The following is a 25,408-nucleotide window of genomic DNA, read 5'->3' on the forward strand; positions in this document are numbered from 1 at the left end:
TTTGAATCCACATTTCGGATGCAAATCGCATTGAACGCGCTCCCGCGAGCTATCGCTTACAAAATATTCTTAGATCGCGATTTTGTTAAAAAAAAAAAAAAAACAGAGAAATTTATAATTTTGAGATTTAATTAACGTTAATAACAAAATCTCATTAGATGTTCATTAGATGTCGTATGAAACTGTGTAACGTCTAATGAACGTCTGAATGAAGTTTTTGTTGTAGGTGGTACGTTTTTTTTATAAATAGCTTTTTATTAAAGAGAATTTATTTTTCTTACGACAAAAAACACATTTTAAGATCTGGCACCTGGCCATTCTCGTTTTTGCCTGTTACTTTCTTTCGCTTATGGCGGGTTTTTATCTAATATTGTGGCGCAGCCTGCGCTCGAACTTCGCATCATCGTACATTTCAATTCCAGAAACCGAATCGGAACTTCGAAACGATCGATCTCGGGCGTGTAGCGATCTCTCGCGAGGATGCAGACTCGGTTATTCCTTGGCATTGACTCGCACGACCTCGAGCATTACATTAATGGTCGTAACCGCCTTAAAAAGCGGTCTCGGGCGCCATCGGGTAGTATAACATGCAAATTGCCGGTTGTTCGATTCGGAAGGGAAACCCGGGATTTCTCGATTGGCTATTCGAGCACACACCGTTCCGTATATTTTGCCGAAGTAGGGGCAAAAAGGGAGTTACTCGGACGATCCGTGAAACCATAGGAAATTGTACGATCGTGCACCGGGAAATGACGGTCGAATTCAGGGAATCTACGCGCGGGGCGCGTTCGGAGAGAGAGATCGCGATTTCCAGCAGAACGTCAGCGAGCACAACATATACGTGCTTCTCGCTCTAAGCTCCGAGAAGTTACATACTCTCTTTCTCTTTTCTATTTCTTCCAGTTGAACCGAGCTATTAAAGGTCAGCGGCGAATTACTGCATACATAAGCGCGCGGGATGCTCGCTCCGGGCCTCGAGAGTTGCGGAAAATGTACAAGAACGCAAAGAGTTTATTAACTCTCCGCGTGTGATTGATAGTTTCTGTCTTTTTTTGACGTTTTGGTGAAACTATCTCTATCAAATGAGCAGTCTGTCCAGTTTATCCACGGCTTTCAGACGTGCTATTACGAATTTTAAGAAAGAGCAATGACAGGCAACTTGATTAATGGCGCGTAAAGTTTCATTAACAATTTGAAGAGAAATTAAATGTTTCGCGACTCCAGTTTTCTCTTCTTCTTGGTTCCTGGTTATTAGAATTAAAAAAAAAATACATATATATATATATATATTTTTATCATATATATGCAGTATATCAAGAATTGTTTGCATTCACTCGGCTGACGTAAAAAGCTCCGCGCGTTCGGTCACAGTAAAATGTGAAGAGTCGCCCTCGAAGAGTTGAAACAAGTGTGCCCACACATGTAACAAACTTTTGTCAAGTTCAGGCGTCGGTGCCGGACGGATATGCATGTTACGCGTTTCCCGAGGGAATCAATGGATTTTGCGAGCGAAGAACAAAGAGCCGCGAGTGAGTCGCGAGTGCGGAGCGGCGGCAGATGCGGAAAGAAAAAGAGCGGGGGGAACTGAAAAGAGGGAGTAGATTCGTTGTGTTGATAACTGCACTGCGGTATACATATAGCCGGAGACCCATGAAAAGTAACGTAAACGCTTAGCCGAGGGCCAGGCGCAAAGCGATTAAGTCCATTATACAGTTTTATCAGCATGAGAAAGATCTAATAGCGGCACCTTTCCGTATCTCCCTCTCGCTCGGTCTTTCGCTAAACTAACTCCCCTCAGAGAGAAGGAGAGAGAGAGAGAGAGAGAGTCCATACACTCCACTTCGCACATGCATAACAACCTCTCTTCGATGTGTCATACGTACCGATATGTTTCTGCGTCAAAAATGTTTCGGTATATATCAGACAGTGATGATCATTATATGAAACAAGTCAAAGAACTTAATAACATATTTCAATTGTTGCACATTACGTGATGTTATATTTACGATGTATATGTATATATTGTACTTGTTCTATTTTAATTCAATTCTTAACGGTGTCATTTACCAATCAGCAAATTGGGGTGAAAATATTAATACGAAAGTACACGCTGATGTGAATACAGTGGACGGGGTCACGCAGTGTACTTACCGAGGTCTGCAACGGCGATCGAAACACCTGCAGGAAATCACAACCCTCGAATGTGTGTGCAAATATTATCTTAATTGCTATAAAAACCTGCTACCCTCAGAAGCTCTTTTTCCGACTAAACAGATGCATAGAGTACGTACGAGTACGACGACGCGTGTGTTGTGTGATTGGAGCGGAACAAAAAAACAACCCGATACTTGAAAAACATTGACACTCGATGATCACTTTTAAGAACCATCAAGTAATTACAACAAACAAATTATAATTGTAATAAAGTCTCAAATGAGGAAATTTTGCAGTTACCAACTCATTAATTTGTATTTCTCGGATTACACATTGTTATTAATAAAAAATTAAAATTTGAAGTCTCAAAATTACAGAACATTTTTTTCAGATTTATTTAACGTCTTCTCTTTTGTTTTGCATATAAATGTAATATTTATTCATACGTTGAAAAACTTCTTAAGAAGTGGTACACGTTCTATCTTTGCGACACCTGAAGACGTAATGTCGCAAAGTGCCCTTTAACTGGCTTTCAAGGCACTTGCTTGCTATCAATGCAAATGGCTGGTAATGGAGGCTCTTAGACGAAATCCGATCTCTTCGAAAATGGATAATTCGTAAGTGTCACTTCGCACTAACCGTTGCAAATAGCGCTGACGAATCGAGATAAATGTAATCGTTAGATATTCGAATCGAAAGTTAGACGCAATTTTTGTTACTACATAGCCAGCATAAAAAATTTCTTGAGTTTATCGCGTAATAATTTTCGTGAGAGTCAGTGTGCGATACTGACAACCGGCTTGAGTGTCTGAAGGCAGCAAGTGTAAAATCAATTACCGACTTCATGAATGAGGAAACCAAACATCCTGCGGAAAGCCAGCGAAAACGAAAAATTTATCAAAATAAATATCACTTGCAAATGAGAAGAGGTCCTTAAACCTGAATATGTTCAAGGTGTGTCGTGAAACACACACGCGGATGAATGAGAGCTTTCCAAATATATAACATTGAATAAAACATTGAATAAAACAGAGCTGTTTCAAGACGAGTCATAACAACTACATATTTTTCTGCGCGCACACACACACACACACACACACACGCACACGTGTAAAAGTAGCGTGCAATGTAAAAGCGTATCCGTCGGTCGTGTGTATTGGCAAAGTGAGCGTGGGCAAACACGTCAACGAGGTGCGCTCGCGAGCGTATTACCTCTCGCAGCACACGCGCGCGAATACGCGATAGACTTCATACCGTGTCCAATGCATATTCATACGGCCATATATTATACCGCGCAGTGCACGGCTCGGGCCCGTAGCTGATCTTAGATTAAGGTAAACGCCGGTTAAGTTAACGGCTAAACTTCCAGAAGTCGGGGGACCGCTCGCATGCGCAACGCGCGCGCTCGCTTCTCACCGCGAACGATTGCTTCTCGTTCTACTCCGTCGCAGCGTTTTGAGTCAGCTTTTTTTGATCCTACAAATATCTAATCAACACGTAAAAAGAAACATGTCTGATCTGAGACATGTTAATTAAAAGTGAACGTTTATTTGCAATAAAATAAAATAAAAATACATTTTTACTTTTCAATAAAATAATTTTATAATAAAAAGTTAAATTCTTAACGTTTTGTTTTACTTTTGAGTTTAGTTTTACTTGAAAAAATTTTTGTTTATTATTTTTACGCCAGAAATTGTAAAATTTGATTTTAAGATATTAATTAATTTTTAAAATATTAATTATCGGAGAACGATATGTTGTATTATCTTAAAGAAAGTGAAAATTGTGTAACGTAATAGTAAATTAATACGCGTAATACGCATAATATGAAGTGATGTTTCGGAAATAATCGTTTTTTTTTCTTTTTTTTTCGAAATTATCTGCTTCCTCAGTACTATTTTAATTAAATAATTATTACATTAACGTGATGGAAGAGAGGAAGCTATTCGTAGTGCTCAATCCACTTTCTATTCTTCTCACGGAGTCGTTAGAAGTATAAGAGAACTGTTCTTCCTAAATAGGTAAACGCTTTACTTACGGCTTTATATAAAATATACAAGCAAGAAAAAAAACGTCAGATTTTTTATATTTTATAACAAATACGAAACAAAAAATCTCTGAACATTCTTTTAATTTTTAGCAAGTACAAAGGCAATAAATAATATTCTTGGTTTTAACTGAAGTTAAATTTTCCATAAAATTTATAAAATATATGTAAAAGTAAGATGGTATTCAGATTACGGAAATTTTTTCCTTTGGATATGTTAAGCTCAAGTTTATACATTGTTTTAAAGTGACTGAAAAATGTTGTTACGGTCAGAATAGAGCGTCTGGGATTTATGAAGGTTAATTGGCAGGTTGATAGCAGCAGTTTTAACGCTCTTAACTTTTCACTTCGTCTTCCTGACCGAGTCGCGATATTCAAGTCGCATCCTCATGTAATTTTAATGACGTACACGTGGCTATTGCTTGTCCAGGTATTAGCACGATACATCCATATTAATACTTTCGAGTGCGACGTTGAAAAGTTCCCGAGAAAATTTTTCTCGAGATTTCCCTATCTACTACCAAATGAGAAATGCATTTTAACGATATTAAATTCTCACTTACATCAAACCGAGTCTAATAAAAAATATTTTTTATAAAATATGTTGTAGGAAATAATGAAACAAGTTTGTGTGTTTATTTTTTATTATACTGATTGATCCCATCATTGAACAATTTAACGCTCTTTCTCTCTCTCTGCAACATCGGCAATACATTCGAGCTCATCAACGCGCTTGTTTGATACGTTTGACAAGCCTTTTTCTTCAAGCCCACGCTGCGACAGGAAGACGCAAAAAGTTTATGTAGCAAAAAACGCTCGCGCCCGTTCGCCTCGTGAATTCGTAAATCCGCGGTGTACTTTACGTAGCTCCGAATTCACTCTTTCCTCCGTTTCGATAGCACTTCCATCCCTTCCTGATAGTTTCGCTGGACCTTTTCTTTCTCCCTTCTCACTCCGGTCGATACGCTTTCCAGTTCCATCTCCAGGAGAGTATGGGCCCGAAAAGTGGGAGACCGTATCACTTCTCGCTTCACCCTACTCATACCTCCCCTTTTGCGCCCCCACCACCGGTTACTGGCCGTGTCTCCCACCATCGTCTTCTGCGCGAGGAGAGCGAGTCTCCCCTGTCCCCCAGACTATAATGAAAGATATTAACTACAATTTTATATCGAATTACTGCTGAAACACATTTCAAATTACTTGGGCGTAACCGTGCCATGCAGCGGAGATGCCGAGGTTGTCTCGGTCACGATTGGCCGGGAGCTTAGTTGCAAGACGCGCGATTGGCTCAGACAAGTGCAGCAGTGGGGTAGTCAGAAGGCGTGCCAGAATCGCGATATGGCCGTTCGGTAACGAGCCGGAGGTTCACGTTGCCCGCTGCGTCGAGTCGAACCGATCAGTTAGCAGGTAGGATTCGTAGGGATCGGGTAGCTGAGTATAAACTGCGTTGTATTTCTTGTTTCCGGTGAACAAAAAGTTGAAATTCCATTTCGGAATCGGTTTCAAAAACCGATTCCGAAATTGCACAATCGCGATTAGCTAAATTTTAATTAAATTGTCATAGTTCGAAAAATGTCAAAAAAATGTTCTGTGATTTGTTCCGCGTGATATTTAGAATAAAAATTGAAAAAGTTAATGCCGAGATTTTAAATTGACGCTGTACAGTCGCAAGTAATCTGCATGGCACGTCGGATAACAGTGCGAGAAGAACGGTGCCGACGGACTGAGATGTATATCTTGCTCTCATTTGAAATTGTGAAAAGTTCGAAGAGATCTCGTCGTGACCAATTGTGACAACCGATAAGCCGACGAAAGATAAAGACCTGCAATTGATGTATACATTCGATCAAGTGATTGCTAGACTTGAAGACTTTAAATAAAACGACCTAATCAACCGTTACTTATCACAAGTTCTGATCCAGTAGATTGATGTAAAATAATGTGTCAAATGTTCTAATAATTAGACAAATTTCTCACGAGTGTCATCGTCACATTTAACAAGTAGACATTGACAGCAGAAGAGTTTTGTGTTTCAAATCTTCGAACGCGGTCGTTCCACCAACAGACGTAGTCGCGAAAAAGTGAGAGGAACACACGTCACAGACTCTTATATAAAAAATAATTAATAATTGAAGCAAGGAAAAGGAGAAAAAGGAAAGCGGAAATGGTCGGCGGCTTCGCTCTTATGCGCGGCAATTATGTTAAGTGGCCAATTAGCAATTAACCGGGGAGCCGAGTCGAGCGGCCCCTTAATTGCGCCTGGGAAGAAGGTGGTAACGGAGGTGGAGTGAACTGGAGTGACTGAGTGAAACGGGAAGAAGTGCAATAAGGTGCACACGCATCTTGACGTGAATATCTGTCCCACGCGCCATATTATATTCCGTAATATTCTCGCAAGTTGTTACCATCGTTTTCGGACTTGTACGCGGTGTATAAAGATTTGAATTCTCAATTAAAGAGACTAAATCTCCGAATCTCTCTGTAAATTGTTTATCAAACTATATTATCTTTGCGCTCCGAACATCGGATGCTCCAAGTGAAAAACATTTTTCTCGACTCTCTCGTGAAAAGTTTTCAATCACAACGTATTCAAAAATCGAACATTGACAATAAAGTGAAGGTTGGCAGTTGGTTACAGCGAAGATATTAAGTTTTTCGCGCGGATTACGTCGATTATCGTCGGCAAAATTCTGTCTCCCGGGTATCGCACGAGTCCTGGGGTGGCGGCAGAGGCGCCCGCGGGTGCCCGTAGCCCAGAGGAACCACCTGCGTCCACCGTAATGACGGTCCATCATCAACAGAATCACCACGTGGCCGCTCTAAGTGGCATCGCAGTGGCCAACAACGGTCTAAATCTCAGCAGAGTGTCCGGCCACGAGACCCATCGGCCGGAGAACATCGTTGACCGAAACGGCGGAATGGAACGTTACTCCAACGGGCTCGACTCGCGCAACAACAATCTCGGTAGCAACAATAGTTTGGAGAGAAACGACGCGTCTACGACGATGCCGCAGAGATCGAGATTCATGATCACCGATATATTGGGCAACGCGTCAGGACTGTCCAGTCAGGAGCAACCTCCCGGAAGTCCACCTTCGGCGCCGCGGGATCTCAGTGTTCGGCACCAGTCCAGAACGTCCTTGGGTAACAACAATCCGGATGAGGATAGCGACACCAGTCATCACGACGGCGCTTCCGTTAACTCCAACGGTATAGAAAATGATATATTCATTCATAAACGCTTTCAAAAACCACTTTGTCGTTCAAAATAAAGTCGACGAATCGACGTCAAGTCTGCGAGAGTTTTTACGGTATTATTTCTACATTGACAATGGCAGATTTTAAGCAAAAAACAAGATTGCGTTTCTCGACGTTATGCAACAACCAAATTGGAAACCTGTTTCCGTTGATGTTGACACAAAAACTGCACAGAATAAAGAAATAATGTAAACTAAAAAATTGTTCACATTGTCGCTTTGAATACGAACAATTGAAAAGACACACATTTCTTTTGAAATTCATTAAACGGTAACTGTACTGTAAACTATATTGTGTATTTTCGCAATTGTTATTGGCTACATCACCGCACCAATTAATGTTGATGTAACTTTAATCGATATCTAATCAACATCTCTGTTATGAGATAAAAAGCACTTTGTGGATATGGCACACTTGACATAAACGTGACTTTTGTCACCGCGGTTTTGCGCGCACAAAACCTTCGAGAATCAGATGTGTTTTCTCGCGGAAGATAAATGTCTTTCTTCTCTCTTTCGAGTTGGGTTAATCGAACCGGTATAACATTTAGGAGAGAGAACCTAATGGTTCTAAATCATTCATCTTCTCTACCTGCGCGCCGCCGTTGTTCCTCGAAAATTTCCGCCTCGGGCCGAACAAGCGCTAAATGTTGTCGTGACTTCTCTTGACCTGAATTTTTGTAAGACACATCAACTCTCCGTGTTACGCAAATAACTCACTCGAATGCGCTGTTGGTCCTTTAATTATAATATCAACAAGTTTTTATAATTTCGCAAGTGTCATATACAAAATTTCCAATTTATTGACACTTAGAAAATCATGTGGTCCATGATCACCAAAAAAAGCGAAACCTATCAGAAAAAATCAGTAGAAATAATCGGAATCGATTCTATATTGATTTTGATTGTTGCCTCTTTGCGACGCTGATTGAACGTCTCTAGGCGGCTTGACGTTTCTAGCTGTCATCGCGGTGACAGTTGTGTTCATTGACAGAACACGTCAAAACAAAAATAACAGGCGCGTAGCGCGCGCCTGTGTTGTGCTGATTAAAAAAAAGAATATTTGCAAGTAAGGTGAGAATTTGAAAAAATCGCAGAATCCCTTAACTACAAAATTCGATATTTTTTTCGCCATATTCAAAAATTCGCGAGAATGCAAATAAATAATCTTGGTGGACGGGTAATGTGCATGAGAGTGTAAATGTAATTCCAATGCACTTTTGCGAATCGTATGTGTACTTTGTACTCGGTTTTTGCTACGTGGACGCTAATAGGCTTTGGCGTCGCTACAAACCACATATCATCGCGTAGCGATTATAAAAGCGTCGTTCGGCGCCGCGCGTTTTCTCTCTCGGAACTCGTCGAAGAAGGTGTCATTAAGGTAAACTGCGCCCGAGCGCGCGCGCTGTATCGGCACAATTTCTGGTTAATTCGCAGCTTCTTCGCCGTCCGATCGCGTCCTCCTTTTCCCGTCGGGTGTAGGTTTTTTTTTTTTCTTTTTAAGCGCGACACGCCGCGAAGCCGCTCACTACAACGACCGAGAACCGGCTGTTTATTCCGTAATCGGCTTATTTCCTCAAAGAAGCACATTACCGGCAATTACGTAGACGATGTGATTAGAAGCGCGACGACGGGGCAGCAACACTAATACTGCTTCTCTTCCGCAGCACTAAAATCCAACGCTCTCCTTCCTCTATCTTGTGAAAACAGCGCCGGGGTATTAACACATTAACTGCCGACGGGGTGAAATTACGTTTTAAGAGCTTGCGCACACCATGTTACACCGTATTTCACATTATAAAACGTTTGGGATTTTTAAAGTCTTTCATTTAATTAATCAAAAAAGGTAGTTGTTTAGTTTTACAGTTCAAGAGCCTTTTTTTTTTTTATTCTTTTCTCTTGTCGATAAGCGATTACGAATATTTATATTTCTAAATTTGTTTGTTGTGCACATCAGTGAACGCGGTTACAAGAAAGTTTGAACAAAAAACCAAGAAATAATTTTACCTCGACGGTAGCAAAAATTTCGTCGGTTCGAAATGTGTTAAAGCGCCGATTTTTCTACGACACGCTTTCGCCACGACAACTCGCACCTTGCGAGCCGCTATTTATAACTTCCCTTAAGTGTTTCACGGACAAGACCAATGACCAGTCTACGCGCGGCATTTGGAAATCTCGAAAGTCACGTTATGGTAATCGATAATCGTCGTCCTTGCCTCGTCGCCATGCGAGCTTGACACGAAGAGAAGTGAAAAATTCTCTCGATAAAAGATATAATACCTAAAGAGAGATCGTATCGAGCTCGAGAGTCGTGCGCTGTATAAATATCTATTTTACTCCGAACTCCAATTTGTGAATACAGAATGAGTGGCGGAAAAAGAGTTATTAAAAAAAAAAGATTAAAAATTAGGCTTAGAAATTGTTTAAAAATTGTCTTCGAGTACGTTCAAATAGCAAGTGGATAAAATTTCCAATGTTTATATTATTAGAAATAATATCAACTCCAAGTAAATTGATACACAGAATGTGTGTCGAGATATCGTTAGATAATTATGACAAGTAGGTACTAATAAGTTTTATCGCTAAGATTTATTCGAAAATTATTCAAAACGTTTTCGTGCATATATTTTCATCTCGATGTTATAGTCACTATCTCAAGCCCGTTACATGCATAAATACATAAACGTTTCTACAAAATTGTTCGATCCCTTCCATGAAGCCTCGTCCGTATCGAGCCATCGCAAAGACCTTGTAAAAAAAGTTAGCAGCGCTTCGCGCAGCGAGAACACAGTGCGAGACACGTAGCATGAGACACGTTATTAAAACACGAGGGGCTTTTTTTAAAGCTAATAAGGGGGATGTTCGTTATTAGTGTTATCAGTCGGTATCGGTATATACAATCCCGGGATTAATCGTCAATGCGTAAGTGGTGTCGTCCATTTTTCATAGTACACGCGGAATTATTAATGAGGACAATTAGAGAAGTAACGCCGATGTAATTGCCACGTTGCACGCTTTCACATAGATTGGCCCGGGCAGTGTTGTCTGTTTTTCTTTTTTTTTTTTCTTTTTTACGGCTCTGTTAACTCTAATTCCAAGTTCTCCCATTCCAATTTCCCGGCTCGATTATTACATACGTCCGCCATTGCGACGACGGGGCGTCGCGCGGCTCGTCACGGTACAAATACGATCGATCTTTCACGCAGTGTTGATTAGAAAATTATTAACGTCGGACTAACAGCCAGGCGTAATTGGCGGCGGATTTACACATCGATCACGCGCCGCCGCTGATCACTCGTTTACTTCTCTCTCTTTCTCCCTCTCGCGAGAGAATCGCACGAGCCCCTAATTATTATCGTCCTGGCCGTGTCCTTACGTGACAATTACACGCGTACTGCGTGGCAGCTTGATGAGCAAGTAATTATTAACGAAGGGCAATTTAAGACAGCGCCGTTCCGATCGCGAGCTGCTCAACACACAAACGAGGAAGAAATATTCCTCGTGGTTAATTTAATCCGAATTCATCATCGCGGTTATTTTATAATGTAAGAATGTTACATTACTATACCATTAGACTTTGCTACCATTATATATTTTCTTGATTACATCTTTTGTACGTACGAGTGGTCCGGTTGTGTTAAGAAGCAAATTATACAGGCCTGCGAGATTAATAAAAGTGGTGAAACTTGTTTGAGAATTAAACGCGATTTGTTGTGTAATTTTGTACGCAGAATACGAATCTGGTCGCAAAATTTGCCTGTCAGGTTTTTCAAATAAACGGAGTAAAATGGCCTTAAAAAAATGATTTTGACTGTATTCGTGAAGGCGTTAACGGAGGAAACGTTATTTTCAAAATTTTTTACCGATGGCTTCACACAACACCCGTTTTCCTCTTCTAAATCCATTTTTATCCTTCAACGTGCAATTTTTCCCATCAGTTTCTTTTAGGATTTTGTACGCATAAAAGAAACGATTAAAAAAATGTTTTCTCTCTGTGTAGAATTTTCAATCACACCATTTGAAATACATTAGTACGTTTTAAAACCCCGATAAAATATTTTACTTTTCGCTACACATTGTATTCTCTTTTGATGCGAGTTTTCACAGCGAATCAACGAACTCGGTCGTTCGCCGCCTGAGAAAGGCGTGAAAAAAGCGATCTCTCGCCGCGTGTGGAATATCATTTCTTGGGCGCGTGTGCGAGTCGTTTGTAATCCGCTTACCGAAGCCAACATTCGTCCCCAGAATCACATTGTTGTCGCCTCTGTATCGGTGCGGAAGGTACACTGCCGTTTCTCGCTCTTGCCGAACGAACCGCTCGCTGACTTTTCGACGCGCGACTAATCCGGAGAACCGGATATGATTGGCAACCGTTTAGATCCCAACGCGGATTAGCAATTCTATGTGAGGGACTTTCGCGAGACGAAAGCAATTTCGAATCCCAAAGACGCCTTTTTGCGCGCGTTCCCAACAAGCCCGAGAGGAGCCGGTGCCGGCTGTCGGACTTTTGACAACACAATCTACGCGGAATTAATCCACGATCTGAATATCGAGTCGAGAAACGAGATGTTCAATGGCACACGAGAATACTGGAATGCCGCTGGGAGTTGTTTGAATGTCAAAAGAAGATTCTGAGTGACACGTATAAAAAAAAATAAAAATTATTTGAACACCACACACATACACACAAAATACGACATGTGATACGCATAACAAAAAAACTGCGTGTATTGCACAAAATATATATATCCTGAGAAAAAAATGTTAAAAAAAATATAAATAAGACTCAATAGATTAGACGATCCTTTGTGAAATTTTCCTCAAGCCGGATATTGACCAATGTTTAGTTTTGCGCTTAATGTTTGGTAATCGACATATTTTGGCATGCGTATTGTAATCGGAATATCACGACGGATCTAATCGTAGCGAGTGATCGCGCCCGATTAGAATCCGGCGCAAAGAGGAAGGATATTCGTGTGTTTACAAAGCGGGCGATCTTAGATTACGCGCCGGTGATTAATTATTCCGTCGGAGGCGAGCGTTTACGTAGGCAACAATGCGCAGAAGTGCATTGTACGATCGCGAAGATTTTGCAGTAACTCGAACGAATTCTCTTTCTCTCTCTCTCTCTCTCTTTCTTCGTAGAACGACTCGCGAATAAACCATTTAAACGTAATGTTCTGATCGATGCTAATTCACACTGTATTTTGCAGAAAACGTTTGATTAATTAGATTTTGCGTTGCTTGTAGTTTTTGTTTTCCACGTAGAATCGCGTGGTTTTGTTAAATGGCATAATTTCGGAAGAGATCAGTGCTATCGATTTCGAGAAAGCGAGGTCAAGTCTGACAACGCGGATACCGAAGTGCTTAAGAGGATTGGAGAATCTTGTTAAAGCGAACGCTGGAAACCGACCGCACGAATCCCGACAACGACGGTAAACACCTGTCGGCAACGTACGCGAGGAAGTCTTTAGCGAAGTCCGACCGTATAATACGCGCGTAAGCGACTCGAGCTGCTGAAAATAACGGGGTAATTATTACTAATGTGTACTGCGGTAAATCCGAAACTTTCGAATTACGTACAACCGCGCGATATAATAGCGAACATCCTTTCGCTCTAAACCGAGAAGATAAAAACCTAGGAATTCAGGGGAAGCGCGTGGAATGTCTTCGGCGTTTTAAAAATTAACGCGGGTGTAAAGGTGTTAAACACGCAAATTTTTCATCCGGAGAAAAAACAAAATGTTGCGAATATTTTAAAAAGATTTGTATCTGTGACACGACAATGTGTATGTTTTTTCACGCTTTGTTTATTCGTAATATGTTGTGTGTAATTAAAGTTATTTAAAATAAAACGGAAGACAATTTTGAAAAGTAGACAGGAAATTAGAGTCGCATGTAATCTTGATCGTTCTCGAACTGCATTGCGCACGCGAGCCCGTTCCCCCTCCCCTCTTCTCTTTTCCGAATACCGTTTTTCTGAAATGAGAAATATTCACATCGCAACATTTTTTCGCAATTATTCTGCGAACGCGAGAGAGCTGATGCAATCATTGCATTTCTATCCATCGGCTGCGTGGAATGCGCTCGTTGAAATTCGAGAAACATGGTCGTTACGCACCCCGCGGGAAACCGTAGACTCGTATAATATGATCCGACAGTAACACTCGATTGCATTTTTCCCTATAATGTTTCCACTCCGCGGCGATAGATCATCGTCGCGCGCAGCAAACCGACATGCGACACCCCGCAATGTTTGCTATGAAATCTGCAAACTAAAAATCTTTAAATTTATAAAGCGATAGCCATCGAAGAGAAGTGTGTGTGTGTTATAATAGCGTAAAGACAACACCGCAGATCTTGATGCAACATTATGGCGGCTAACTACGTGCTCGACGTGTGATATAACGATGACTGCATTCATATCCCGTTGGTCACCTACGAGTGTTAGATAATCAATTTATCTTCGATTTGTGTCTATTTGTTGTACTTTTTAAAAAATAAAAAAAAAACATGTCTTGTCGAGAAAAGAGAAAGTGTTGAAAAACTACACATATATCCTGGCATTTGTAAGTCGATTATGGGATATATAGAACGCTAATTTGAGTCAAGTACCCTTATTTTTTAAATACTCGCTGAGAGTTTGATCCCCCGGGATCGCAGCAAATAGAGTGGGTAGGCAATAAAATGCTGCCCCCATAGCATTATCCCCCAGTGTTTTCTCCCCCAAAGGTGGCAACACAGTAACACAATATTAAAGAAGGGTCAGATTCTGTTCCGTTGAGGGCCACCGCCTTTGTACACGATATACAAGGGGTTGTAGGTGGCGAAATAACGGTAACAGAACACTTTGTGCGACGCAGGGCCAAACGAAAAATGTATGTGACTCGCATTTCGAAGCAAATTCAACACCCGCTTCTCACCACCCGCTTCTGTCAAAAGATAATTTTATCTTTATTTTTGTTATTTCTGCTTGATTTTTATTTTTTAATTTTTGCCAATAGAAAAATTGGCGAAATAAAATCCAGAAAGCTTTCAAATTCGTGAAAGAAATGGTTTTTTTTTGTTGCTTCTCTTTTTTTTTTTATTATCAATGACACAAGCGGCGTGTGTGTCATTCTTGCGTCTGTTCACACGCGGTAGATTTCACGTGCGAGAAAATGTATGCGAGCTTCTCGACTTACTTGCTTGATGCATTCGGCGCGAAATAAAGCAATAAGCAAATAAAATCGTGAATACGCGCACAATGGAAATTCCTGCTTCTTCATCTTCCTGTGTTTCTCACTCTTCTCGTCTTAGTGCAACCCTTCCGCCTCGGCCACCGGGATCATAAAACGTGCGAGCGCAACGCGCTTCGCAAAAGTTTTATTACTCCCATTTTTACGATCCATCCGGTCGACTCTCTCGGCTACTGGTTTGGTTGCGTTGCGTTGCGCGCACATTCTCTGCACATTCTGCGCATTCGTCGGATTATCTGCAAGTTTCGCACGTAGTCCTTGGCCCAGTAACGGTATCGAAGAGCACGATTGCTCTGAGAGAATTAATTGCCTGTCGCTACGTTTGATACTGTGATATAATTTCCTTGTGGGAGAAATCCACATCTGTTCGCGCGCTCGCACGCATATCATGATCGCTACTTGAATTATTACTCAACGACCGGAAATCAATCTCGTTTCTCTCTCGATACAGTCTCCTCTGATGGAAAATCATACAAATGCGAGTTTGATAGAAGATTTCCTTTTACTAAAGAACGTTTAACGGACGTATCGAAGTTTGCGAGTAAGAGAAATGTTTTTTTTTTTTTTTTTTTTTTTTGAAGAATCGGTGAAATTTGAAAATTACGAAATAGAGAAATTCACGGAGAACGACGCGCATAATCAAAGGATTTCGCTTTGTTTTAATTACCGCTGAAATTCGCACATCCTTTTTAAATCGCCATCACAATCGGCGTAAAGACCATAATAAGGACGTGAACGATTTGACCGCGATGTGGACGCGACGGCGGCAACATGCTGGCACTAATTGCGACGGCGCATAATTGCTCGATAAACATCCTGTTAATCTCACTTTTATGCGCCATACATTGTATCGCGGCGGTGCTTGCGGCACGCAAAGCCCCCTTCATTTCCTCCCTTTTTCTCTGTCCCTCCTCCATGGCTCTTTCTCCCTCGCTCGTAACGCGACTTGAGAATACGTCATGATTTTCACTGGCGCGTATACACTGGTGGCGGTGCATCCGTTACCGGCGCCATGTTGCGCCGTGCGCACCTCTATAAAATACATCTCGCCGCATGACAGTGGAAATAACGTTTACCGTCGTGACTTATGGAGAGCGCGTTGCTACGCGAGCGTAAGCGTTTAATTTATACACGAAGAGACTTTTGTCATATGCGCGGCAAACTACGTCGCGCGAGAGAACGCACGCGCGTTCCCTCAAAAAACCTTTAATTGTCTCGCTCGATTTGGAATCGAAAATCCACGGCGATTTCCGTTCTCGTTAAATATAAAAAAATCTATTTTCACACATAAACAAACAACAGTTCTTGTTTGTTTTGTCACGATTAAGTTTCAATTCCGAAAATATTTACTCAGATTCGTAGTCGTCTCACTCAGCGCGAGAATAGAAAAATAATAATGAGTTTTTGTTAATAGTCGCAGATCAAGGGACTGGATCTCGAAAGGATACTTTTTTTTGCAAAAGCGTTTGGACAAAAAATATCATTAACCTGGCGCACAATGTGGAAACACTAAACTCGGCGCGAAGATTCGGTGACATATGCGTCGCGATAAAAAGAGATAAAAAGAAGAATACAGGAAAAAAAACTGTTTCGACAATGGAGACGAAAAGACGCTCGAGTTACTTGAACATCCGGGAGAAAAGTTCTCGGTAACATCTTGAGAAGCAACTTTCCGAAAATGCGAAAAAAGTCTGCCGAGCGAATTTAAACCGCCGCCTACTGCAGGAACAGATCCACTTGAGTGTGCTTGAAGTTTTGTTTGATTGTCACCAAAAGAGCGCGTATTATTGGCGTATGTTTTGCTCACGATGAGCGATGCGTTTCCATTACGAGCAATAAACCGCCACTTTACTCGTCGCGCGACGAAAGAGTCTGCACTGATGAGTTTATTTCAATGTGTAATGTTGCTGTATAATTATATTGATGGGATACTGAGTAATATTGGAAGCGTCTCTATAATTAGATGGCTTTATGGCATAGTGAATAATGTGCGGAACTTGTAACGTTGAATTATTACAGATGAAAAAAAAAAAAGAAAAAAATAGTTTGCTTCTTGCACCGAAGAAAATCATTAGAGCCATATTACGGAGCAAAACGGTAACACGTCACAAAAAATAAAATAGTTAATTGAATGAGATAAAAAAGTTTGTTGTTATTCAATAAATTTTATTGCTCAAAATATTTTTAATTTAATTTTTATTTTTTTGATCTGTTTGTGTATTTTTTACATTTAATTTTTTTTAAATTTAAAATTTCAACCCTTTCTGCTGACAAACACTAAGTCACTTGTACCCTGAGTCAACAAGTAGTTCGCAATTATATTTTTTATAATGAAAAAATTCATGGCAATAATAACAAACAAATGGACGATTCCTGCGACAGAAGGAACAGGCGACGCGGCATAGAATCGTAACTTTCGGTCGGGAACGGAATAAAAAAAACTACTCTGCGCAAAGCCGATCGCGCGATCCCGTTTCTATTTCGCATATTTTGCGTCAAAGTGAGAAAAGAGTGCAAAAGAGTGCGCCACGCATAAACATGCTTGTAAAAACAAGACGCAACATAGATAAACCTTCGTATTCCGGGGGGTTACGTGCTTCGCAGACGAAGGGCGCGCACAGTATCGGGGAAAAAGCGGGATAGATGTTTCGCAATGGTTCTCGAGTTACTTGCGCAAAGGAAGGACCGGGCGGGTGGAAAAGTTCCGCCTAACGTCTTGGAAGTGTCTCAAAAGGAAAACTCCGACGTCGGTCGGGACCCGGGAGCTCTAAGTGTATCACATAGTAAATTTAGTTTTCCAACCTCCGTTTCCAACCGTTCCACCCCTTTCTCTCTTTTTCACTTGCTCTTACTACTACTCGCGTCCATCCCTTTTCTTCGCGAACGAGTCGGAAAGTTGAGCTGCGGTGCCGATGCAGCCGAGGACGTGGGTCCTCGCTCGTTTCCTAAGGGAATGCGCGCGCGCTAGCAATGTTAGCCAACATGGCGCAGACTCCGGGCCCGTTCAAGCGAATCTGGCCGATCAAACGGGGGCTAAGAGCCGCGCTTTCGTCCGGGTTAACTCAATCCACGAGCTTTCTATCTTTCTGATCTCCCCGCCCCTCTTTCTCTCTCTCGTCCGCCGCCTCTCTTCTAGTGCTCTGTTAGTCATGGCTGCATCCCCCTCCTGAGTTCTTCGGCCTTCCTACTCACGATGTTTCTCCCATCCACGACTGTTCCAATCGATGAGCTCGCGACAACGGGTCTTTAGATACTTTCGGAACTTCTAATCCCTCTGGGAGTTAAGTCTCGATGGTTTTCCGATCGTAACTCGTCGAAGGAAGACTGCTCGATTTACTCGCGACGAGACACACCCAGCGTCGCGGGACTATTTTGATGAGAATGAATTTCTCTGACACACATCGCGAAGAGAGAATTCTTTATCCAAAAAACTAAAAACTTACCTGAAATATTTGCAGCGCATGCAGAAAAACAAGTTTTTTTTGGAAAAGGAAATATATTTATTTGTTAAAATAAAAAAAAGTTTCGTTTTTATTCCATCATACACAACATTCACTTTTCTCTAATAAATGTTCAGAATTTTCCGCTTATTACAATGATGCGTAAAACAAAAAAAAATCTATGTTCCTCGCCACTGCATTATCTTTTGATTTTGACAACAAAAACAATGGCAATAATATATAATAGGGTTCGAGAGGGATAAAATAGGCACGTAAGCGTGCGATTCCACGCCGCATGTGAGCGTGACTTGTATCGGGTGTAATTGGTTTTCTCGGAGAATTCCACCCTCTTTCTCCTCGTCTCTTTCGCCGGATACGGTGACGTGCCGGAACCAGGGGGATAATTTGTGGCCGTTTCGACGCGGCTGCGTGGTCCAATCCGCGATACCAACCAATCGGCTGTCGGCTACCCTAGTCGAACTGAGAACAAAAGGATCCCTTCTCTCTCTCCTCTCTCTCTCTCTCTCTCTCTCTCTCTCTCTCTCTTTCTCTCTCTCCTATCCCTTTTCTTTCTCTTTCTCCGATAGAGAAACGGCAATTGCTCTAGGCGACCAACGACAAAAACGACAACAACGGAGTACCAATCCAGTCGTATATACGGCGTTGATTCCATCGAGAGCCGTACGAACCGCACTTTTGATATACAGATACCTACCGCAAGTTTTGTTTGTAAAAACAAATAATGATCGTTGACTTCTTTATAATATTATTTTATAAAATAAATCTAAATTGGCAGATATAGGGAATTAAACACAGGTGTTGGATGCGCGATATGTATCTTTACCGAATGACTTGATAAAAAATTGCAAATTAATGTTTTGACAAGAATTGTATTTGTTTCCGCAATGAGCGTAGAACGACGTAAAAAGATCTTATTTTCTTTCTGTGTGATTGCAACTTTTTCGAGGAGAAAAACCAAGCCAGACGTTGATTATCAAAAGTTTCCTTTTGCAATTTTCAGGTAACAGAGATGATAATTCCAACAACTCGTCCCCGGGTTCCAGGAGCGCTGTGCAGAATAAAAAACAACGCAAAGCCAGAACCGCGTTCACGGATCACCAGTTGCAGACGCTGGAAAAGAGCTTCGAGAGGCAAAAATATCTAAGTGTGCAAGATAGGATGGAATTAGCTTCAAAACTGCAGCTGACCGACACTCAAGTAAAAACCTGGTATCAGAACAGAAGGTAAGTGAAACGGAAAAGATGCGTTACTAATTTCTAAACGAGATGACGCAGCGCTCCATCCATATGCGATTGAAAACGAATCCGTTGAACAATAATTTGTTCAAAATAAAACTCTTGATATAAAAAAATAATAAATAAAAGAAATCCGCAAATATATTGTAAATAATATCGTTGTGATATATATATTTTAATAGTAAAGTATTAAAAAATAATAAAATAAATATTTTAAATTTATTGGAATTGGTGATATAATAATGGATTAATTAATATGATGAGGAGGAAATAAAAAGCACGCACTTTTTCTTATGTGTCATATTCGTCACAGAATAGATTCTGTTTCTAGAACAATTTACAATTAGGCTCGACGACTACGCATTTACATAATGACTAGGTTTGGTTTGAGCGCTCACGCGTCAAACGTCAGTCTTAGTTTTCTCTTATCTTCTTAGTTTTACATTTGCTGGTCTGAACCCGGCACATTATAAAAATAGAGTGGCGCTTAAAGCGCGTGAACGCCCAAATCAAGTCATACGCACACACACACACGCGCGCACACGCACACACATCGTATGAATTATAAGGTTTCTGTACAACTTTTCAGGCTACTCTGATATCTAATATCATCGTCCAGTATTTACGATATTTACAATTTTTCAAAGATTAGATATGTGACTAGATCCTTCTTATCTCCATAATATTTACATTTTTCAAAAACTAGACTATAGTAGATTTTTGTACACAACATTGCAGTTTCTTTTTAAATAATTTGTAAGTGATTTTGCGCTCTGGTTTGTCTTACATGTCGCTTTTACATTTTGCATTTGTTTGCGAATAACATCGTCCTGACTTACGTTCTTATCGCCGGTAACTCGAGGTTCTCCGTGCTCGTCGATTGTAGCAGTTGTTCTCCACAATTGTAGGAAAAAGAGTCAAGGATTTTATCACCAAAAGAAGACTCGGTTTGAGCACTTTTAATAACCGCTAATTGATTCCGTAAAGAAAGGAATTAGACTACTGCCTAGCATCCTTCCTGAAGCATCAGATTATTTGTATTAGTTTATTGTACTTTTAATTATCGTATTTTTATTTGCCGCTTTTTATTTGTTGTAACTTGTTACAAACCTCGTTGAACACAGCCACAACCTCCTTGACGATCTCCTTGGCTTCAGAAACGTTCGTAATTTTCATTTGAATCTCGAAAATTAATTGGAAAGGAGACATATCGATCTTTCTGTAATATTTGCAAAACAAATATTTAAAAAAAATATTACATCGCGAGTTTCAAGCGTTTACACTAATTTTCTTTAATAGAAATAACGCGTACCTGTAATAATAAGAACTCGATGCATCTTCTCTTCTTTTTGTGTAACTCCATGTGGATGCTGATACCTTTATTCGAAATCATTATCACAGAACTTCCAAATTCTGTGACAGCCTGTTCCCCGAACCAGTTGATTACTTCAACAGAGTTGACTGGTGCATATGTGACAAATGCGCGTACAACCGCAGAAATGTGTTTGCGGTTTCTTTTTCTCCGAAGAGAGAACAAAAGTCCAAGGTGATCGATGTGATACATCGGTGAATATCCTTTGCAGATCCTTTTTTTCTCCTGCTTTGTTTTGGCTAAAATACAAATAATGCGATGTTAACTGATCGAATCTTTTCAATTCTTCTTCTTCTCTTCGCGTATCTTCGAAACCATACCTTTTAAATTTTTTTCATGAGAATGCCTCTGTCTCATCAACCGCAAAACTTCCGCCTTCCGCCTCGATCTTTCCACACCTTCTACTTCTATTTCTACCTCGTTCATGAATAAAGAAAGTTTTGGCTTAACTTCTTATTTATTGTCTGTGCAACTTTCGCTAATGACTCGAAACGCGTTTTCTGATTATTTCAGCACGTAATTACATTGGTACATTGTTGTGAGAAATGTTTTATCATTTGCATAATATACAGAGTAATTCATGAGTCATCTTCATCGTTGTAAGAAAATCGCACCAAATCGATCCAACCATTCGTGTGTGTGTGTGTGTGTGTGTGTGATTCGCATTATATAAACAAATGTCTCTACCGACGCCATTTTTAACTCTAATTCCAAACCTGTGAGTCTGTGGCATTCATCTCTCCTCAAAAATCATTAATAACAAATTATATAACCGTTTTGTTTGTTAAATAAACCACGGGATATATCAGCAAACACTCGAAAGAAGATGTTGAAATTTTTGCGCAATTTTTCTAACATTTTAAAATTTTATTAAAAGTACAATGCGTCAGATTTTACTCTTAGACCGTCAAATCGGTTCAGAATCAGAGTTAATTCTTAAAACATCCGCTCTGTTGTCTTACGCAGAAATTATAGTGGCAAAGATATTCTATTCTGTAGTTTGAAGAAAACAAAAATTTTTCCAATTAAATTTTAAACAATATTTAAGTAGCTCCATCTGTTGTAGTTTTTATACGTCATTGGAAGATGGCGAATTGCACAGATCAAGAGGTACTCTAGGAAATTCGCAATGTCCATCTCTGGTACACAAAAAAAGCTGTATCTTTGCTCGGCGCCACATGAAAATCAATAAAAAAAAAAAAAGAAAAAAAACTAGTCTTTAAGGTGCTAAAACCTCTTGTTCTTTGCAAATCGTCCAATTGATCTCTAAACTATAGGTTGTTTAAACCAATACAGTCGGATATACAGAGACTGAATTATTCTAAATTCTCGAATATTTGCACGTTAATAATTTCGTCTTTTTAACAATTTCTTCTTCCAAAAATGAAAAACAAACTAGGCCGCTGCTAAACGAGTTCATCGTTCTTAGTCGTTTTTAGCATCTTAACTTCTATTTTTATACTCGATTGTAATGCTGTCATTGTGTCTCTGTAATATGTTTATTCGACACGTCTATATTGTTAACATCACGCTTATCGCAACAAAAACGATATTATCTGTAAGAAGAGTTTTCGTCAAACTCATCAGGTGTTTTTATCACTAATCAAGCTAAAACTTCAAAATTTAATCAATTTGTTTTAAGTAACGCAGGATTATCAATTTAAATATAAACCGTTGCGCGAATTAAATATAATATCGCTTCTTGTGTCGATTAACACGTGAATCCCCGGAATCATGTTTCCGTAAAAAAATCGATTTTTGACCAAATTATTTCCTCAAGTTAATTTTCATAAGTAAGTAAGTCTTATTGTTATTATCATTTGATTTTGAGATTACATTCTATCGATATCGTTTGTTCCTTCGTTACCGCATGACTATGCATTACACGCAATGATCGCATGCAATATATGTAGCTGTTTTGTTATTGGTGGTTTAAAGAAGAACTTAATTTGCACAATCCGTTGATATAAATTGATTGATTTCTATATAGTTTAAGAAACTCGACATTTTCTCTTCCTTAATTCTCGAAATCTTGAAATCTCGCGCGAGATTTACGTGTTGGATTTTTTGGTTTTCATTTCTGCTTTCAGAACGAAGTGGAAACGACAGGCAATCGTAGGTTTTGAAATTATGGCGGAGAACAACTTCGCCGTGGCCGCGTTCCAGCAGCTGTACGGCAGCGGCGCGACGGCCATTCCCACGCATCCTGCCGCGGGTCGTTATTGGCAATATACAAGCGCGCACACGTTACCTGCAAACGGATTCTTTCCGTATCAGCAAGCATCGGCGGCGGCGACTCTGCAAAAGCCTCTCGCTTATCGTTTGTATCCGCCGACGATGATGCTGGCAGGGCCGAGCAATCCCTTAGGACCATTGACAGCGAGTTCTAGTTTGTCGTCTCTCAGCAACTATTATCGGGACTCGGAGAGTCTCGCTGACGGCCGCGACTCGACCGAGTCGAGTCGAGGAAGGAAGCGAGAAAGGAGTACGAGTCCGGAATCGAGAGACAGATCACCACCAAGAAAGTTGGCGAGGATATACCCGCCGTCGATGATACAGGTGAGTCTCGGCAATTTTGGCAACGTCATGCCCACCATTCCCTCCGCTTCTTATCAACGTAAAACAATTATTCCTGAATTTTTACGACATTATTAAGCTGTTCTTGAAATTCTGATGAAGTGAACTAAAATATCGATATAAAAATAACACGCGGTTTTCAAATCGCGAAAACGTTTAGAAATTCTGATAACACGCACGCGAAATAAAATTAAATATCGGACAAACAATTGTTACCTTTTAAAATTTTCATTCGTCCCCCGGACTGGCTCCACCGGAGAGAATGGAGGGCATTCAGAGAGAATTTTCTCTATTGGAAGACGCAAGATCGTCAGCAAGTTAATCACTCCTCAAAAAAGGTTACGTTTTCGACGATGTTCCAGGGAGGTTCTAGCAACTCCCTCGGTTCGCTCGCAGCCGGCTCGAACCTACCGGACCTGAACAACTATTACACCGGTCCGGAGACCGTAGACGCGCGGGAAGTCATAAACCGAACGCGCCAGCGAGCCAGGAGCCAAAGTCAAGACAGGTCGCCCATACAAAAAGAGGACAGCTCTCAGAGCATAAGAGCTGAAAGCGATGAAGAGAGCATACATGATATCTAGGGTAGGAGATTTTTTACAACGTTAGTGGTGCGTTGAAAAATAATCCACACACCGGCAAATTTTGGTCTTGCAAGGCGATTAGAGGCGAAATGTAGAGTATGACATTAATTCCTTGGGACTGATCGAACTAACAAGATCTCTGTTGCGTTGTACACACACATATATATATATATACATCCGGTATACACATTTATTTCAAGAAAAAAAGACCTTGCACGACTGAACTCAATATTTCCTATATATTTTCTTTAACATATAGAAATAGTACGTGCATGCTTATATGTCATTTAATGTCATTTATATGTGTGGTGTTATATATATACATATATATATATATATATATACCTCCCGTAGTAATAAATAAATTGTACTGTTGTATAACACATAAGAAAAAAAAATCGGTAATCGAGTGTTGTAATTAATTGTATAATAATCTTTTGATCGTTACATAAAATTTGTTTCGATTTAAATTCAAATTATCATTTCTCTTTTTATTACTCTCTAATTAAACGTTCAAAGACTCGCGACACAAAAAAAATCCAAGCAATAATTACGTTAGATCTTATGATGATTCTTGCAAAGAAATCGCGTGAAAAAACAACTAGTTAAAAATAAGAGTAATTATAAGTTTAGTAAATTCTGTACTATATACTGTAGAGTGCTCACAATCCTATGTTTCGAGATCACTCACGATTTGAAAAAAAAAAAAAAGACTTTATTAGCTGCTATTTCTTTCCCTCTCCTATGTCATTTCTATTATTTCTACAAATAAACAAATATTTAAGAATACTATTGTGCGATAAAAAATTACTACAAATATTTTTTCAAACAGTCGCAGATAATTAAAAATATATATATATATGTACAATAGTTCTCTAGTTCGAATGTGTATTAGAACGTTCGTACGACAGCCGTAGTTGTACGGAGAAATCTATAAATGACAGACTGACAGGAATGATAGAAATGATACGAGAGAAAGAAAAAACAATGGCTAATAAAATAAAAAATTAATTGTTCCCCTCAGGACTACAAGCACTCGGTCAACACAACTATCTCAGTATCATGCAACTCTCGTCACGATAGCTCACAGCTTGGCTTGAAGAGAAACTGGTCCATAGAGACAGTCTTTTTTTCCCGACAACACACTGACTAGTGACTATACAAGGGAAGGACTCGCTCATTGAGAGAAATCTACTTTGTACTCAGAATCTGCATGTGTATTCTAGGGCATAGGGTTAAATCGTATTGTAAAGAAGCGTGTTTGCGTGTGTGTATAGTATGTATAGTGTGTGTATATATAAATAAATAAATAAATATATATATATTATGTACGTATGTATGAATGGATAAATTAAACTAGATGTAAGTAGGTGTAAGTACCAATATTGATAATATCTTGACACATGTCAAAAACGTGAAAATTATACGTGATAATTATTGTAATTTATTTGAATATTATATATATATATATATATTATTAAAT

General features: G+C 39.9%; 1 protein-coding gene across 3 annotated transcripts; it reads left to right on the forward strand.

Moving 5' to 3' along the window:
• Nucleotides 1-5,609: 5,609 nt before the first annotated feature.
• Nucleotides 5,610-25,350, forward strand: LOC109861795 (homeobox protein B-H1). 3 transcript variants are annotated; one of them, XM_020441611.1, is made up of 5 exons: nt 5,610-7,411; nt 19,158-19,380; nt 22,855-23,323; nt 23,680-23,926; nt 24,950-25,350. In XM_020441611.1, the coding sequence occupies exons 1-4, from the start codon at nt 6,982-6,984 to the stop codon at nt 23,923-23,925; spliced, it is 1,368 nt and encodes a 455-aa protein (XP_020297200.1). In that variant the 5' UTR covers nt 5,610-6,981; the 3' UTR covers nt 23,926; nt 24,950-25,350. The 3 variants fall into 3 exon arrangements, with proteins under 3 accessions (XP_020297200.1, XP_020297209.1, XP_020297206.1); XM_020441620.1 differs by having other exon boundaries at nt 23,704-23,926; XM_020441617.1 differs by lacking the exon at nt 24,950-25,350 and having other exon boundaries at nt 23,680-24,243.
• Nucleotides 25,351-25,408: the final 58 nt, after the last annotated feature.

The sequence above is a fragment of the Pseudomyrmex gracilis genome, unplaced genomic scaffold, assembly GCF_002006095.1.
Source record: "Pseudomyrmex gracilis isolate BER0280 unplaced genomic scaffold, ASM200609v1 scaffold_9, whole genome shotgun sequence".
NCBI lineage: Eukaryota > Metazoa > Arthropoda > Insecta > Hymenoptera > Formicidae > Pseudomyrmex > Pseudomyrmex gracilis.